Genomic DNA, 15,107 nt, shown 5'->3' on the forward strand with positions numbered 1-15,107 from the left:
CTGGAATTATTTGGTTTGGAGGGTGCACCAAAATGTGAGTCCTGACCTAAACAGTTTGGTGTGAATATATGTAATCTTACCATTAATTACAGTTCTATTAATGTTATAACATAGAAGCAGAATGGGCTTAAATGCCCACATGTTAGCTTCCAGTCAAATGACAGACTTTGAAAGTAGATACATGGTTAGTTAGCTAGTTGGTGTAGAAAATGAGTATGATAAGAATGACCGAGGAGAGGAGAGTAAAAGATGGGGATGTTGTTTATTAACTTTCCAGCACTGCATCTCACTAACTAGGTAACAACGCGTTACCTAGCGTGAAGTCAACACTCAACAGACTCAATCCACCTCCACACCGTTATATTCTGAGCTGCAGAGTGAATGGGAAGAGATTCTCTGAGGCTTACCTTTCAATCTGCTCTGTTACTGAGTGTGCTGACAAACTGTAGCTGGCCAGCTACCTCGCTAACATAGCAAACAGATGTGATAAGCATGAGTGACATGACAGCTGTAAGGGACAGGGTTATGTTAGACCTTCAGTATATTGAAAAGGCAAAATGATGGTGATATTGTTTATTAACTTCCCAGCAATGTATTTCACAAACTATTTTTGTTACTACTAGCAACTTACCAGGAAGACACCATTTGACTCCACACCACCATCTACTCAGATGTAACGCATACTCTGCTACGTGTGCTGCAGATAGTGCAGAGAGTATTGTAAACAATGGAGATGGAGCGGGCTCTGCTTGACAAACCATGTGATAACATCATATCTGAATTACTCCAAGTTTCTTTTTTTGCATTATGTTCTGTAAAACAAAAAGTGTTCATATCGGCTCATATCACAAAACATATACACCGATACATTGGAAGATTTAAAAAGGCTGACCGATAATTGGTCTCGTAGGATGCTGAACAGGCTCGGTGGTGCTGTCATCTGTTGTAAGGAGCTCTCCAAATAGCTCTGCCATGGCAGGTTTTTTTCTGTGGAGAAGATGATGTCTCAAACGCCTCTTGGTCTGCTGAGGACAAACTCGCCACCTGGGCTTCACTGGGTTGGCCTTGCAGAATAAAATGACAGATAGTATATTTAGTAGTTTTGAAAATATCAACAACAACAAGCACTTTCATGGCAGCAAAAAAATCAAAATTTATTCTCTACTGGGCAGTGGGGAAAATGAGAATAATGCAAAGGCACAAACATGCTTTGGTTTATGAGATTTGATAATGATGATTAGTTAAGATTACAATAAATTTTGTTCTATAAAATATAAAATCACAATAAAACTATTTGCTCTTCAATTTCCATAATCTGTTTGTTGATATCACTGTATATTTTATGATGAGTGGCTTCCTCTGAGTAAGGCAGGGACTTGAACCTTGCACAGAGCCACAGTCGCTCTGTGCAGATAGCCCTGAAAATTAGGGTTTGTGTATGTGCCTTACAGGTCTTTAGTGATGGCTTCCTTGACATCTTTGATGATGGAGCTGTCCTCATCTCTTGGCGTCACAGGTTTCAATATCGTTTTCTTCAGAGGGGTGATCATTGACACAGAAAGGGATGTCTCTGTGCTCACGAGGGTTGTCACAGTCTTCAGATGTGTGAGAATCTTAACAAGGTCCCCTGCCAGTTTTGCCTCAGTCAGTCAAGACACCAATGTCCTTGACATTCTTCTTGACATTCTTGTCCATCTGGGCAGAATAGATAGCAGAATGCTGCTCCACATAAACATGTTTTAGTTTGTGAACTGGCAATTCCAGCATCCCCTGCTTGGTTTTCAGGGCATGAGCAGCTGTAGTGCTGTGATGGATAAAAGGTTACCAACTTCCTTACCCTCCCCAGAAAGCAGGATACCTGGCTCAGTGAGACTGCATTCTTGGCTGCAAGGTCAACAGTGTGTGCAAAGCACCCAATCTATATCCCAAGGCCAGCGGTTTCATTGACTTCATTTACAATATTCTTTGCATGTCTGTGGTGACAGGGATTGTGCTGTTGCCCCTCTCCACTTTCTAGTCTGTCACTGTTTGTGTCAGTGCTTCAGAGAGATGCTCACTTACATGGCTCAATTAACAGTAGTGTGCCTGCAAAACAGAACTTTTTATCTCCCACTCACTGAAGTGATGTAGTGGGCAGTCACAGTTAGGTAACGTTCCGTAGCCCTGAAGGTCAGTCCATAAGAGCTATGTAGGCTGTGTTTGACAATTCATTGACAATTCCTCGTAATGGTTATTCATAGAGTTTGGGAATAACTGTGTTGCTTAAGTGTCGGCGAGAGGGGGTACTATAGTGTAGCTGAAGTAATTTAATTGTGCTGAAATCCCACATCCTCGACGACTGCATAGGGCTGGATATTGTCGTATATCACGACCTTGAACCTCTTGAGTGGAGAAGAAAGATTCACAAGCATGTTGATTCTCCTTTTGAGTTTTCTTTATTTATAAAAATCAGGTATACATAGTATGCAGGGAGAGAATCATTGAGGTCAAATTAAAAAGCCTGCAAGGGTCCAGTCGAGTCTGATTCTCCAATTCTGATTCTCCAACAATATCAGGGTGTTGCTCCAAATATATAGGCTTATGCAAATTAACCCTTTAATATTCAAGATATCCCACTCCCAACTTTGGTTCGTTACCAATTATGGTCAGATTCAGTTTTCTCACTCTCCAATTGCTCATCCCACATATATCACTTTATCTCTGTTCTGACATTAGGCCTTAAAAGGCGAGATGGAGCTTAGGCTACATGTTGACGTAAACCTCCTGTGTGTCCTTGGACCAGGCAACACAGAATTTGACAGAGGCTGGAATTTGTCAAAGCACCTCCTGTGTCAATTCACACAGAGCTGCAGTCTAGAAATTTGAGAAAAACCCTCTTAACCGGTTATGAAATACACAATAATATCTTTCACTTTAAAAAACCCCAATGCTTTAGTTATGGATTTCACCCTTTCTGAATCTGGATGGAGATAGTTAATCCAGGCTAACTTTTCCACTGGTAGCACTGGTAATACCAACTTTCTCAGTTGTTCCCACCAGCATATTATTTAGTCACACACTTTTTTTTATGTACAGCATGGTATTAATCAATAGAATGTATACCTTAAATTGTAAATAATAAGCCATTATAATTAAGTTGTAGAGCATTTTTCATTATCATTATTATCATTATATCAAAACAGAAATGACACACACATCCACCTTATCTTACCTGTTCAACCTCAATATGGTCAATAAGGATATTGGACACTTCCATTATCATAGACTGCTTCATCTTTGGAACACAATAACAATTGATGATGAAAGTGTAGGCAGGGAAACTGCAGGTAGAGACAGAACAACTAAGCCAGTGAAGAAGGAAAAGTATTACTTTAAACGACAATGGCAAAAGCAGTGCCTGTGCTTGAGGGGCATCAAAACCGGTTGATCATCATGCACTCGCACTAATGCGACCCCAAGAAATTTTAACTCCCACACTCTCAAAAACTGGTCGCATATGCAACCATTTTGGTCGCAGTCTGGAGCTCAGATCATATTGGAAGTAGCATAAACCATACATGTTACAAAGTGCTTGTACATACTTGCTGTTTTATCCATCACCTTTTTCCGTCAGTCTCATAGATAACATTAATTTGTAATTCTCCCACACAGCAGAAAATACTGGTGGATTCTCTAACTTTACTTTGAATTGTCCACTTGCCATTTCCAAGACTGACTGCTGCACTTGACATTTCATCAGTACCAATTGAGAAGTTTCACTGGGTTATTGATGCGAGGTTTTTTTCCCCCAATAAATTAATTTTAAATTTTTTTTCTGTGCATGCCTCATAGCCTATTTCAAATTAACCAAACAGTACATACATGCCTTGAACCATGACTAGCGCACCAAATGGGTAAGATTTTTTACTTGAACCTTTCCACCCCTTAATCAAAACCTCTAAAACATATCTGTATTTCTTAGGCCTACATGTGCAAAACAGTTGAGCAAGATTAATAAAAAAAACGTACAATGGAATCTGCATTATGCATGTTTTAGAAAAAATAAATGCTGTCCCATACAGCTACGCATGGACTGTCATTAGCAGATTCTTCAACTAAGTACAGTCTTGAAAACTTGAACGATCACTCTCAGCACGTACAAGACAGAAACTCAAAGTCTCGTCCCTAACTCATCTTGACTGTTTTGTGTTGACAATTTTTCAGCCTGTTACTTGCAGACAACTGTTAGCTGGTGTTTGCTCCCTGCTAGGGACAGACTGAATAAAGTAGAATCCACACACTGTTCACTCGACTTGCATGACCTCATAACTTGAAGCAGAGAAAATAAAGAGTCAGCTAACCATCCTGAGTCATCAGTCCCGTAAATTGTAATGGGTCCACATAGACTGTAACTATTCATGTAACAGATTATGGGACAGTCGTGACTCAAAGTGGCTAATATAGCTAGCTATTATCTATATTACTTTTTAACTTAAAATAACCTTTTTTTGCATGTTGTAAAAACTTAATCTCCACGAAGTAGACATTTTACACTTCATGCAGCCCTATCTGAGTCAGTTCCAAGAAGTAACCATTGCACATACACAACATTTAGCGTGTACATGTTTACATTTAGCATAGATGTACATGTTCACTGAGAAATTGCACCACCAAGGTGCAATTTCTTGGTGGTTTTATCCTAAGTCAAAAATAAATAACCATCAAACACTCAGCAGATTGTCTACTGTGGAGTCTGATGCTCTGGAGTGTTCAGTCTGTCTCCACGTCTGCAATATTTTTCATTAATTCATTACATTCAACTCAAACATCAGAGTCACACAGCAGAAAATACAAACAACAACAGAGTGAGTATATACGGTATATATGGTATATATACCGTTCGACATGTTAGTAAGAACTTCTGTTATTTTTGATAACTTAAAAAGTACGAGTGCTTGGCCTCAGCCTACCTCCAGTGTTATGGTGTATTCTGTGACCCCGTCATATTCTGTGACCTGTAGCAGTGCAAAAAAGGATTTTCCTTTAGGTAACATTTAGTGCATTGTGCAGCAAAACATCAGCAATTTATGTAGTTAATATTCACTGAATGATAAATTAAAATTATATTATTTTCACCGTGTTGTTTTTACTTTAGTTTCTATGGCCTCTACAGCTGCAGCTCGGCCCCCCCAGTAAGGGAAGGAAAATGAGTAAAGACAGGATTAATGAATGTCACAGAGGAGAGATAAAATATGTGGTGAAAATCCTACACCACTACTTGTCTGGTAATTGCTCCCTAAATAACAATTAAAATGACATAAAATGATAATTGTGTTGAAACTAGATTCTTAACTATTAAGTTTTATCTTTTATAGAAATTAGTTATGTTACTGCGCTGGTAACAAAAAAATTTTTTTTTTAAATTAACATGTCTTGATTCTTCACCAAACCTACTACTTAAAAAAAATCAATAGGCAGTTTTGAAAGGATTTGGATTCATTAAAATTATATCAAACTGGCTGGTTTGAGGAAAAAAAAGAAAGAAAAGATCCGTGTAAGACAAAACAACAAGCAACTCTATCATCTTACCTCTATCATCTTAACTGTGTAATATCAATTATGATTAAATAGGTGAAAATTGCATATCTCACTGTTATTCCTCACTGAGGGATTAGCTGCTGGAAGATCTTAAGAGGGGTGTAATTTGGTGTCAGGAATCTGATTTTCTCTTTCAAAGCAATCATGCTCTTTTCATTTGAAATTCATGGCACTGCGGAAAATGGATTGAGATTCTGTTAAGGATTATAAGACTCACTTCATCCAGGAAATGTAAATGGTGATTCCCACAGTAAATCCAATGAAGTGTATTGCTTATTGATTGTTTTAGATAAGGTTGACCTTTTTTTGTCTCCATATGATGAGGTTTATGGGAAAATGAGTAACACTGACTGTACTGCATTTTACACATGAACAGATCAGTCAGATATACAGTACCACAAATGTAGATCCTGCCTCATCCCACAGTGCTAAATATTTTTCTCTCTTGTCTGTCAGGTTGAACATCATGTTGGGCGGCATGACGCCTCTGTATTTCCACATCGTCAATGTGTGTTTGCACTTCGCCGTAACCTGCCTGCTCATGCACACATGTGAACGCTGCGTGTTTGAAGACTCACGCCTGGCTTTCATCACGGCACTCCTCTTTGCTGTGCACCCTGTCCACACTGAGGCCGTGAGTACATGATAAATACAGACTGTCACAAACTGTCTCAGATAATGTAACAAGGAGGGAGTCCAGTCAAGAGTTTCACTTATCGAATGGGATTTATTGAGTCTGAACAGTACATCCCAGTAGAAACAATGGAAAGGACATCACAGCCTCCCTATTAAGATTAAAGTTTCTTCTTAACATCTGAAACAAAATACACAGTCAGTACCAAAAGTAGTCAAGAACAAATCAAAAACAAAACAAGTACAAAAAATGAGAAATGGTTTATATTTTTTCAGTCTGATTTGAAACTTTGATCTTTCACAAAATGTTCCATTACATTAAAATAGCCACTATAAGCCACCTACCACCTACCACTCTATACCCATTTTACCAGCTCTAATCCCTCAACCAGCAACCTTGGATCCTGAGTAGCACTTTATAGGAATACTTCTGTATTGTGGGAAATAGCTTATTCATTTTCTGGTGGAGAATTAGATGAGAATTTTGATACTGATGTCATATACACCGATCAGCCACAACAGTAAAACCAGTGACTGGTTTTAATGTTGTGGCTGATCATTGGAGATGTTTGAGGCAGGAGCTGTAAATGAGCGCAGTTCACAGACTCCCACTCAAGCATGGCTGCCGGGGGAGGTGGGACATGCTTTTTTTATATATAACTTTCACGACATAGATAAGTCCCAAACAGTTGGCTCCATGTCAGCATTGGCCATGCAAGGTTCAGGATGATTTAAAACAGTAGATGGCGTGTTGAGCCATTTTCAACCCAGGAAATGCTGATTTTTATAACTTGGAAAGAAATATCCATATCAGCACCAGCACTAATGTGCTTCATTACAGTACAGACATATCATTTAGTTTACAGTTAAAAAACATGTTTAAGTGTGCAGTACCTCTTTAAGGGGAAAAAAACACCTAACAAAAAAGAGGCCAGTGAATTGGCAAATGAGCAGTCATGAATAGGTGCATGGGAGAAAGGATGACATTTTCTCTACACCTCCGACACTAAAATCCAAATTATTTGGTGTAAAAACAGTCCCCACTTCAAAATGCGGATTTATGTTTTATTTTGTTTTGCAGAAATACAGGTAAATGAGGAATTCAAAATGAGCACCAAAGCTCATCACAAATGTCCTACACCATGTGGCCTGCAAATAGAAAAAACAAGCTGATTCAGTATGATCTGCCCACTCAAAATTCCAGCAACTGAATGCCAGCAAATCTTGAATTATCACATAAGTGCTGAACCAAAGTAGCACCGTAAGGTTCCTCCAAACCAGGGGTTTTCAAAGTCTGTCATGTGAGCTCCCCACAGTTAATGTGAAGGATTTTGTCTCTCCTATAGTTACTCTTTTTGTTACTGCTGTTTGGGGGAAAATAATGCTTTAAGTTTCGGAACCACAGTCCCATATTGCTCTGGGGGGATGTAAACAGAAAGTATCATGTTGCCGTGAATTCAGTAAGTTATGATGTGAGCTACAAATAGGAGCTTTTCAGTGTTTGGATTTTGGTAAATTGTCCCCATTAAAAGTAAGCAGTTCCTGTTTGCAGTGTAGCCATGGATGTACAGACAACTATCACTCAATTACTTTCTTAGGTAAATTTTTCTGATTTCTAAGTGGGTTTTGGATGTTTATATGCAATGGACATCTAAGATAATGATGGCAGAGAGTGTAAGTCACACTGTATCATAAAATATGTGTATCATGTCTTTGACTGAGTTATGACTGAGAAGGAGTCTGATTTTTGACTCAGATTGCGGCAGTGGGGTTCAAGTACCTTAACTACCACTTTGTGTTGTGTGTTAAAGCCACTCTGGCTGCTGCAACTGTTGAGTGTGCTGTTGAGTACCAAATGAATGGGTCAAACTACAAAAAGTAACTTCCTATTGTTTTTAGAACACCATTGTGCACTTGTCATTCTCGCCTCACACAGTATCGTTGCCTCCCTCCGTGGCCCCACCTTTAAGTTTCTGACTCTGCTTTAGACAAAGGCATACAAGCCAGACACATAAACAGAGCCACAAAACCAAAGCATGACCTATGGCACTTACTCCCACAACTACTTGACCAAGATTCCAAGTTGCGGACATGCAACAAAATGTTGTAGGTCCTAAAAATTTACCACAAATCTCAACTTTCAGCCTATTGTCTTCAGAGCTTCACCAGTACAGCCCAGTAAAACCAAAGGGAAGGATATCACACAGATTCACAAAAAGTAACACATCCATTTAGCACTTCCCCTTTACATGTAGTAAACCTTCTGCCTCCTACCGCTAACTTCTGTTCTTACACTTCTGCAACACCGTTCCTCTCAGAATGGAAAGCCTGGGAGTGTGGTGAAGCGGAACATCTGGCCAGGTCTCATCAGTTCAGTTCAGCTCGAGTCAGTGGAAATCACTAGAAAACCCTTTGTACCTCTATAATTACATTCAGTATTTATCTTGTAGCCTACATGGTTGGCTGATTGGCTGAAGGCATTGTGGAATGATGATGGAGTAAAAGGATCACCTTTAGTTATTCCCTTGTGGATTTTTTTCTGAATTAATAGCCTTATTATTTTTTCTATTTAAAATGCAGCCTAGTGCAAGACAGCCAAGTGAGGAAGCAGAGTCAGGAGGAGAATTTAGGCTCAAGTTGATTCAAAATTTATTCGGAGCCCAAATACAGAGGACATTCCCTCAGGGTCTGCTGGTTTTGTCCCAGTTGGTATCCTGTGCTGCTGCTTTCTATTGGGAATGCACCACCACCTCATACGTATTCAACAGTTCTTCTTTTGTGACTGTGAGGAGTTATATTATAGTTTAAGGAGAAGAAATACCTCTCTTCCTTGTGTGTTTTAAAAGCTCCAGTTTAAATCAGATAAATAATTTCTCATCTGTTTGGAAAACTTGTCCATTCATTATAAAAATATATGTTTATAACTGTAAACTGTTGTAAACACATATGATCAGGTTTTTAAAGATTATATTTCAAAAAACCAATACAACAGTCAGAAAATTAGGCTTCATTGATATATGACCATAGATCTGACCCAAATTCTGTTGGCAATTTGATAAAAATTGACATGGATGTCAAAAAAACATTTTTTATCCCACCTTGTTACTAATTTAAGAAGGCACAATTCTCCCACTTCAGGCCAATTACCAATCCATCAGCTGTTGTAAGGACATGTGCCTAAATGGCTCTGTTGAAAATACTCAGTGTAGATGGATGCCACTGATCTTGGAATCAAGATAAACAGTACTCAGTTTGCAACATTTTAGTGAGAAATGTTGCCTCCTCAGTTTATTAAGCTTATTAGTTTTTTTCTTGCCATATATATATATATATATATATATATATATATATATATATATATATATATATATATAAAAGTTTAAAATGTTATCAACAATATATGTTGTTAATGAAGTTAAAGATTTTCAAAAGTTCAAAAGCCTTTTCTCATATCAGTATATATAGGGTATGCTGAGGCACTTTTGGCCCACCAAGCCATACTGAATTTTATACATCCATCTGATTAAATTATGGTTTTTAATTGCCTCTGAATTGGCTTAGTATTAGGAATGATGGGTTCGCTTTTCACAACATGCATTTCTGGCAAAGCTTTGGTTATTTCCTCAGTCTGATTTCTTTATTACTATGTTTTTTGTGCTATTCCCATTGTTTGAAGTTGGCAGGGCTCATTAAAAAAAATGAGACATCAGGTATTTGTGTGCACTTATCAGGATTTGGCAACAATCGAATAACGATCTGATGACATTGGGTTGTTTGGTTACTGACAGTCCAGTGTTTCCCACAGAATTAGGTGCTATTTGTGGCGACAGCTGAAGGGGGGCTTTTGTAATTTAATTATTAAATAATACCATGTGTGAGATGCTTCACTGCAAATATTTTAATTGCCAAATACTTTGTGACAAATAAGTAACTGAACAAAATATACAGTTCCATTGCTCCAGGTTTTGTCAAACAAATAACAACCCTCACTGACTTGGTTTGGGTCAGTGAGAGTTGATTACTTATTGTGAGTTGCCAGTGAGCCCAGTCCCAGACATGCATGCAGCATGCTCTCATGCTTATCCCGAATGACAGAGAGGGTTGGTAAAGAGACTGACAGGGCCGGTAAAAACTTCATGGATTTTTTTAACGGTCCACCAGCCCACAGATGGGGCAGGGTTTCTTCTGCTGCTCCAATGGCCAGTCCATCTATGACAGATGGGTCCATTGTCAACGTGTTGGTGAGAGAGAGAGAGAGAGAGAGAGAGAGAGAGAGACTCGAGGAGGGGCTGAGCGAATCAATGCGCTGCCCAGAGGTCTACAATGAAATAATATTTTATCCATTTGAAATGGGAAAAAAAAGGTAGTAAATCAATATGTGGTAGTCAATGTTGATATTGTGGTGGGCCACCACAAATATATCAATCGATCAGAAACGCTGCAGTCAAATCTGATTAAACCACACCCACACAGTCCTGATGAAGCAGAATAACTGAGTTTTATTTTTTTATAAATCATACCAAAAAAAGTGTATTTTTATAACTTATTTAGTCTTGAATAGTTAATGTCATAGACTAATACTTAAAATTTGAAGTCACATTTTTTAGGGCTTTAAAACAAGACAATTATTATTGTCCTCAACTCTGTATCTCTGAACTCAGTAATATCCTGTTATAGTCCATTGACATGAAAAGCAATGGGTTACCAATCCATTTGAACTTAAACACGTGTATTGTACATGTATGCAACTTCTTCACAGTAAAAGCCCCCATAATTAGTGTCACCATCTTATTTTATGTTGATTTTGTCCCATTTCTGGTCGCTGTAAGACTCTTGCTGTGAAGGAGTTGCAGGCACATTAAGTAGATGATAGAATGAAAGGACTTCCACACAGTATGAGATGGGACAGTGGGAGCTCCAGCCTTATGAATCTCAGTAGTTTGAATATTGCAGCCTTTACCTGTGTGTTAACAAAAAGTAAATACATACTGTGTTGTGCAGCCCAAGGTGAGAGGTTTGTAATATTGGATTCATGTTTTAGAGAATGTACGTGTTCCTAGTAGGGATTGCGAAATGAGGGCCAGAGTCTTCCTGTCCTCTGTCCTTCATGTTCACAGTTGTCCACCCTGCAGAAGTTTCTTTGAGTAAGAGAGCAGGTCCCTCAGGATCAGTACAGTATCACATTATTATTTGATTCAATCCTGATTTCAGTCCTCTTGACTCCTTTGTGTCCCTGTATGTCAGCCTTATTCAGCTCTCACAAATGTTTTGCCATTTAGAACCTCTGCTCTACTTTCCATGTGATTCCCAAAGGGCAATGCTTCCCCTTATCTGATTCAAAAAGTTGTGAGTCAAGTTGTGAAAGTTGTGGAATCTATGCAAAAAAGCCGCCAAGGAAGCAGAGCAGATTATTATTCCCCTTCCCTGCTCCAACAGGTGAGATGACAATAAAGGGGTCAGATATTCAGTACACAAGTGCTTTAGAGAAGTGGAAGGGTGGGAGATGAATGGAGGAGAGGAGTATGTGAAGCCTGGAGAAAGACTGGAGCAAAGAAAGAGAAATGCATGTGATTCAGTGGCGGAGGATGATGAAAGGAAATTAGAAGCAGGCAGAGGGAGAGGGAGTGACACAGAGATGAATGGGGAGCAGCAGGGGTTGAAGCAGGACAGGCTTCCTGCCAGGGTACTCCCCTTACTCCCTGTACAGAGATGGAGAGACATGAAGAGGAGGACAAGCAAGAGCAAAGGCAGGGTTCAGAGGAGAGGGAGAGAAAGTGAGCTGTGAGCAAGGGAAGTGAGACGACAAGACAGAAAAAAAAACTGAGAGCAGGAAGCGTGAAGGAGTCAGAAATAAGGTCTCGAAGTCTCCAGGGCAGTGTAGGAGAGAGTTTGATTTCCCTCCTCATCTCCCAGCATGGCAGTCAAACTACCAGAACAGGCAGAAGCACTTGGACTAGATGTGACAGGAAGGGAGGAGGGAGAGCTGGCTACTGGCTCTGTGCACCGACACTAAAACAAATCATGTATGGATGGTTTTGGGTTTGAAAACATTTTAAGGAATCCGAATTCTGAAAATTCTTCTGGATCCCATCTTGAATCTATATAGGTATAGTTTTCAACATTATACTTATGTTATGAATTTCTTAAGACTCAAAGATTCAGTAGAGATCTGTAAGTTGCTTTAGCAAAGACCTTTTTGGATCTACACAGAGAAGGGTGTTATTGGTAATATACTGTTGGGTCTTAGAGGCTCTCAGAGGAGCTGACTTGCATACCTCCCAGAGCTTTCTAGCAGGATGTGGTTTCAAAACAGAGAAAAATAATTTGTCTAATTTGTGTAGTATAAAGGAATGTAAAGGAGACAGCAACATCAACGTCCCCATTCAACACTGATGCACCCAGAGTAACATGTTCTAGCCTTGAGAAAGCAGAAACACTAATATTCAGAGTAACTTGTGGCTGAAACGAAAAAATGATATAAGCAAGGAATAAGTATGAAATGTTGATTAAAATTTATTTGAAATGTTGATTAAAATGTGTTTGACGCATAGGAATAAGAGGTGTAATCTGCATACTTTGTGACATCTTCATTTTTGCAAGGCACCTACTTCAGACACTGATATACTGTAGTGAGATATAAAGTTTACTGTGTTAGTTACTCATATCATCTCTTCATTTTTGATGAAACAGTCGTTGTATTGTTGTATTGTAAACACACACAATTATAGAGTGGTGTTAGTGGTCCTTCTTTCTCTAATGAACAATCTTTGTCCAAGTATAGACACTGGCTTCCAATTTTTTTTTTTTTTGACAGCTCTGCCCATTGGTTCTGTTGGCTATGATAAGACTGTACTTACTAAACAAATTGCTAAGCTCTCGGAACAGGGCAACATCACTAAATACTGTAGGTCCTCTGAGGCATGAAATGTGAACAGACAGACCAGCAGACAGGTTAAGTATTGTAGGTTAAAATTGAAACAGGAAGTCACTCTGTAAACCGTGATGGATGTTTATAACAGACAGTTTGGGTAATAAATTTTACTGCTCACCTTTGTTTTTTCCTCAAACTAAGGATCGGTAACCTGGTTGTTTGTAAACATCTCCTTCCTATTTTTAGAGATATTGCCACTTCCTGAGACCTCAGCAATTACTTACTAATTTCAATTGTAGTAGTAGTAGCCTTTGGACATGCAATTTATGGACTTAACATTAGCCACAGCTCATATGACATTACTCGGCTGCCACAACTGTTTGTCATTTCAATTGGTGAAAGCCACTCTCAATGCCGGATGAAAAAGCCTGCTAACTGATTCTTATATTTTGATTCTTTGTTAATAAAGATGATTGAGGAGGCTTAAGATTTGATACTACATTTGTTAGCTTCCCAAGCGTAGAGAATTTGTATATTCTGCCAACCTGGAATGGGATTAAAAATGAGACTAGTTATCCAAATTCAATCTTAATGTCTTGATCCAGATATGCACGTTTTAGGAAGATATCCAATTTCCATCAACTACTGTTATGCAAATGTGGATGGATGCAAATACAAAAACTTGCACACACACATTTTGATTAATCCCAGACCATAGCCCAGTATTAACAGGCTCCGTCATTAAGACCAGACGGAGTTCACTTCCCTTATCGTAATAAGGAATGAGATGGGCAGACACACACATACTGTACATGCACAGACTTGAGTGCAGTCACACAAGAAACACACTTCTTACCCATGCTATTACTTACAAGTTCAGCTCATGGTCGCTTTCCCAAATGAACTCCTTTCCTGCTCATCCAGTCACACTTTAAAATGACTCAGAAATCTTTCCAGAAGAAATGGGTAAGGTTGTCGCTTGTGAGAGTTTTTAAACAGAAGGGGCGTTCAGTCCTTTATAAGTCTAAAGAGAGATTTTTTTCTGCTGAATGTTCAAAGTGTTTATCTAAACTAAAAAATTCTTTTGGCCATTCACACATATAATTGTTTTCAATGACGTTAAAACATGTTGCTTACTGTTAATGAACCCTCAGAACACCTCACTGTTTGGCTACTCTGCAGCCTTTTTTTGTGTGACCAGTCAGATGAAAACAAGAGTTGGGCAGTTGTTTTATAAGGTCTGTTGTAAACAAGGAAAACATAATTAAGGCTTGTTTCTTTCTGCCAGGCCTGTTTCACTGGCAGAGAATATCACTAAAGAACATCATGCGTGCCGTTTCATTTCGAAATTGATGGTAATTTTGTTTGGTCTTCAGTTAGCTAAACGCATTAGCTGATATCGTTAGCTACGATAGCTAAATAATTGACCACAGCTGACTGGATTTGCCTAGAAGCAGCGGCAAAAGGATACTGCTAGCATATTTGTCTCTGCAGACTTTTCAAATTAAAAGATCCTGTAGGATAATCTTCTGTTAATAACGTACCATCAATGTTCTAAATCCACTCTGCATTATTGGACATAAAGCAGTCGTACCTGAAATGAGGGAGCTGCCTTACTGATCATGAGATCTCAAGCACACAGCCTGCTCAAACTTTAAGGGTTGTTATTGGTTTTTAGACATGCTAGTGGCCTGGCTGAGGTATGTGAATGTTGGGCAGTTGGTGAAAAACTTTGGTTAAGAATGAAATGTAACAACAACTATTAGACGGATTGCAGTGAAAGTTTGTGCAATCATCCATGTTCCCCACTGGATGAATTCTTTGGTGATCGCCTGACTTTTAATCTAGCGCCATTCTCAGGTGTTAATTTCAAGTTGTCAAATAGACAGGCTCATGAGTGACATCATAGTGAGATGCAAAGGGTAGAAACAAACCAGACTTAGAGTTTATACGGAGATAAACCTAAGGAGTTTTTTTGTGCCATAAAAAGCAGGACTTGCAAAAGTAATTGAAAACAGTGGAAAAT

At 38.8% G+C, this 15,107-nt stretch overlaps 1 protein-coding gene across 1 annotated transcript in view; it reads left to right on the forward strand.

The window, feature by feature from the left end:
• The window catches only part of tmtc1 (transmembrane O-mannosyltransferase targeting cadherins 1), a 183,185-nt gene that overhangs the window by 18,176 nt on the left and 149,902 nt on the right, over nucleotides 1-15,107 (forward strand). The window contains exon 2 of the mRNA XM_040144424.1: nucleotides 6,034-6,211. Within this exon, the coding sequence (XP_040000358.1) occupies nucleotides 6,034-6,211 (178 nt within the window). The remainder of the gene's footprint in view (nucleotides 1-6,033; nucleotides 6,212-15,107) is intronic.

The sequence above is a fragment of the Xiphias gladius genome, chromosome 2 (genome assembly GCF_016859285.1).
Source record: "Xiphias gladius isolate SHS-SW01 ecotype Sanya breed wild chromosome 2, ASM1685928v1, whole genome shotgun sequence".
In the NCBI taxonomy this organism is placed as follows: domain Eukaryota; kingdom Metazoa; phylum Chordata; class Actinopteri; order Istiophoriformes; family Xiphiidae; genus Xiphias; species Xiphias gladius.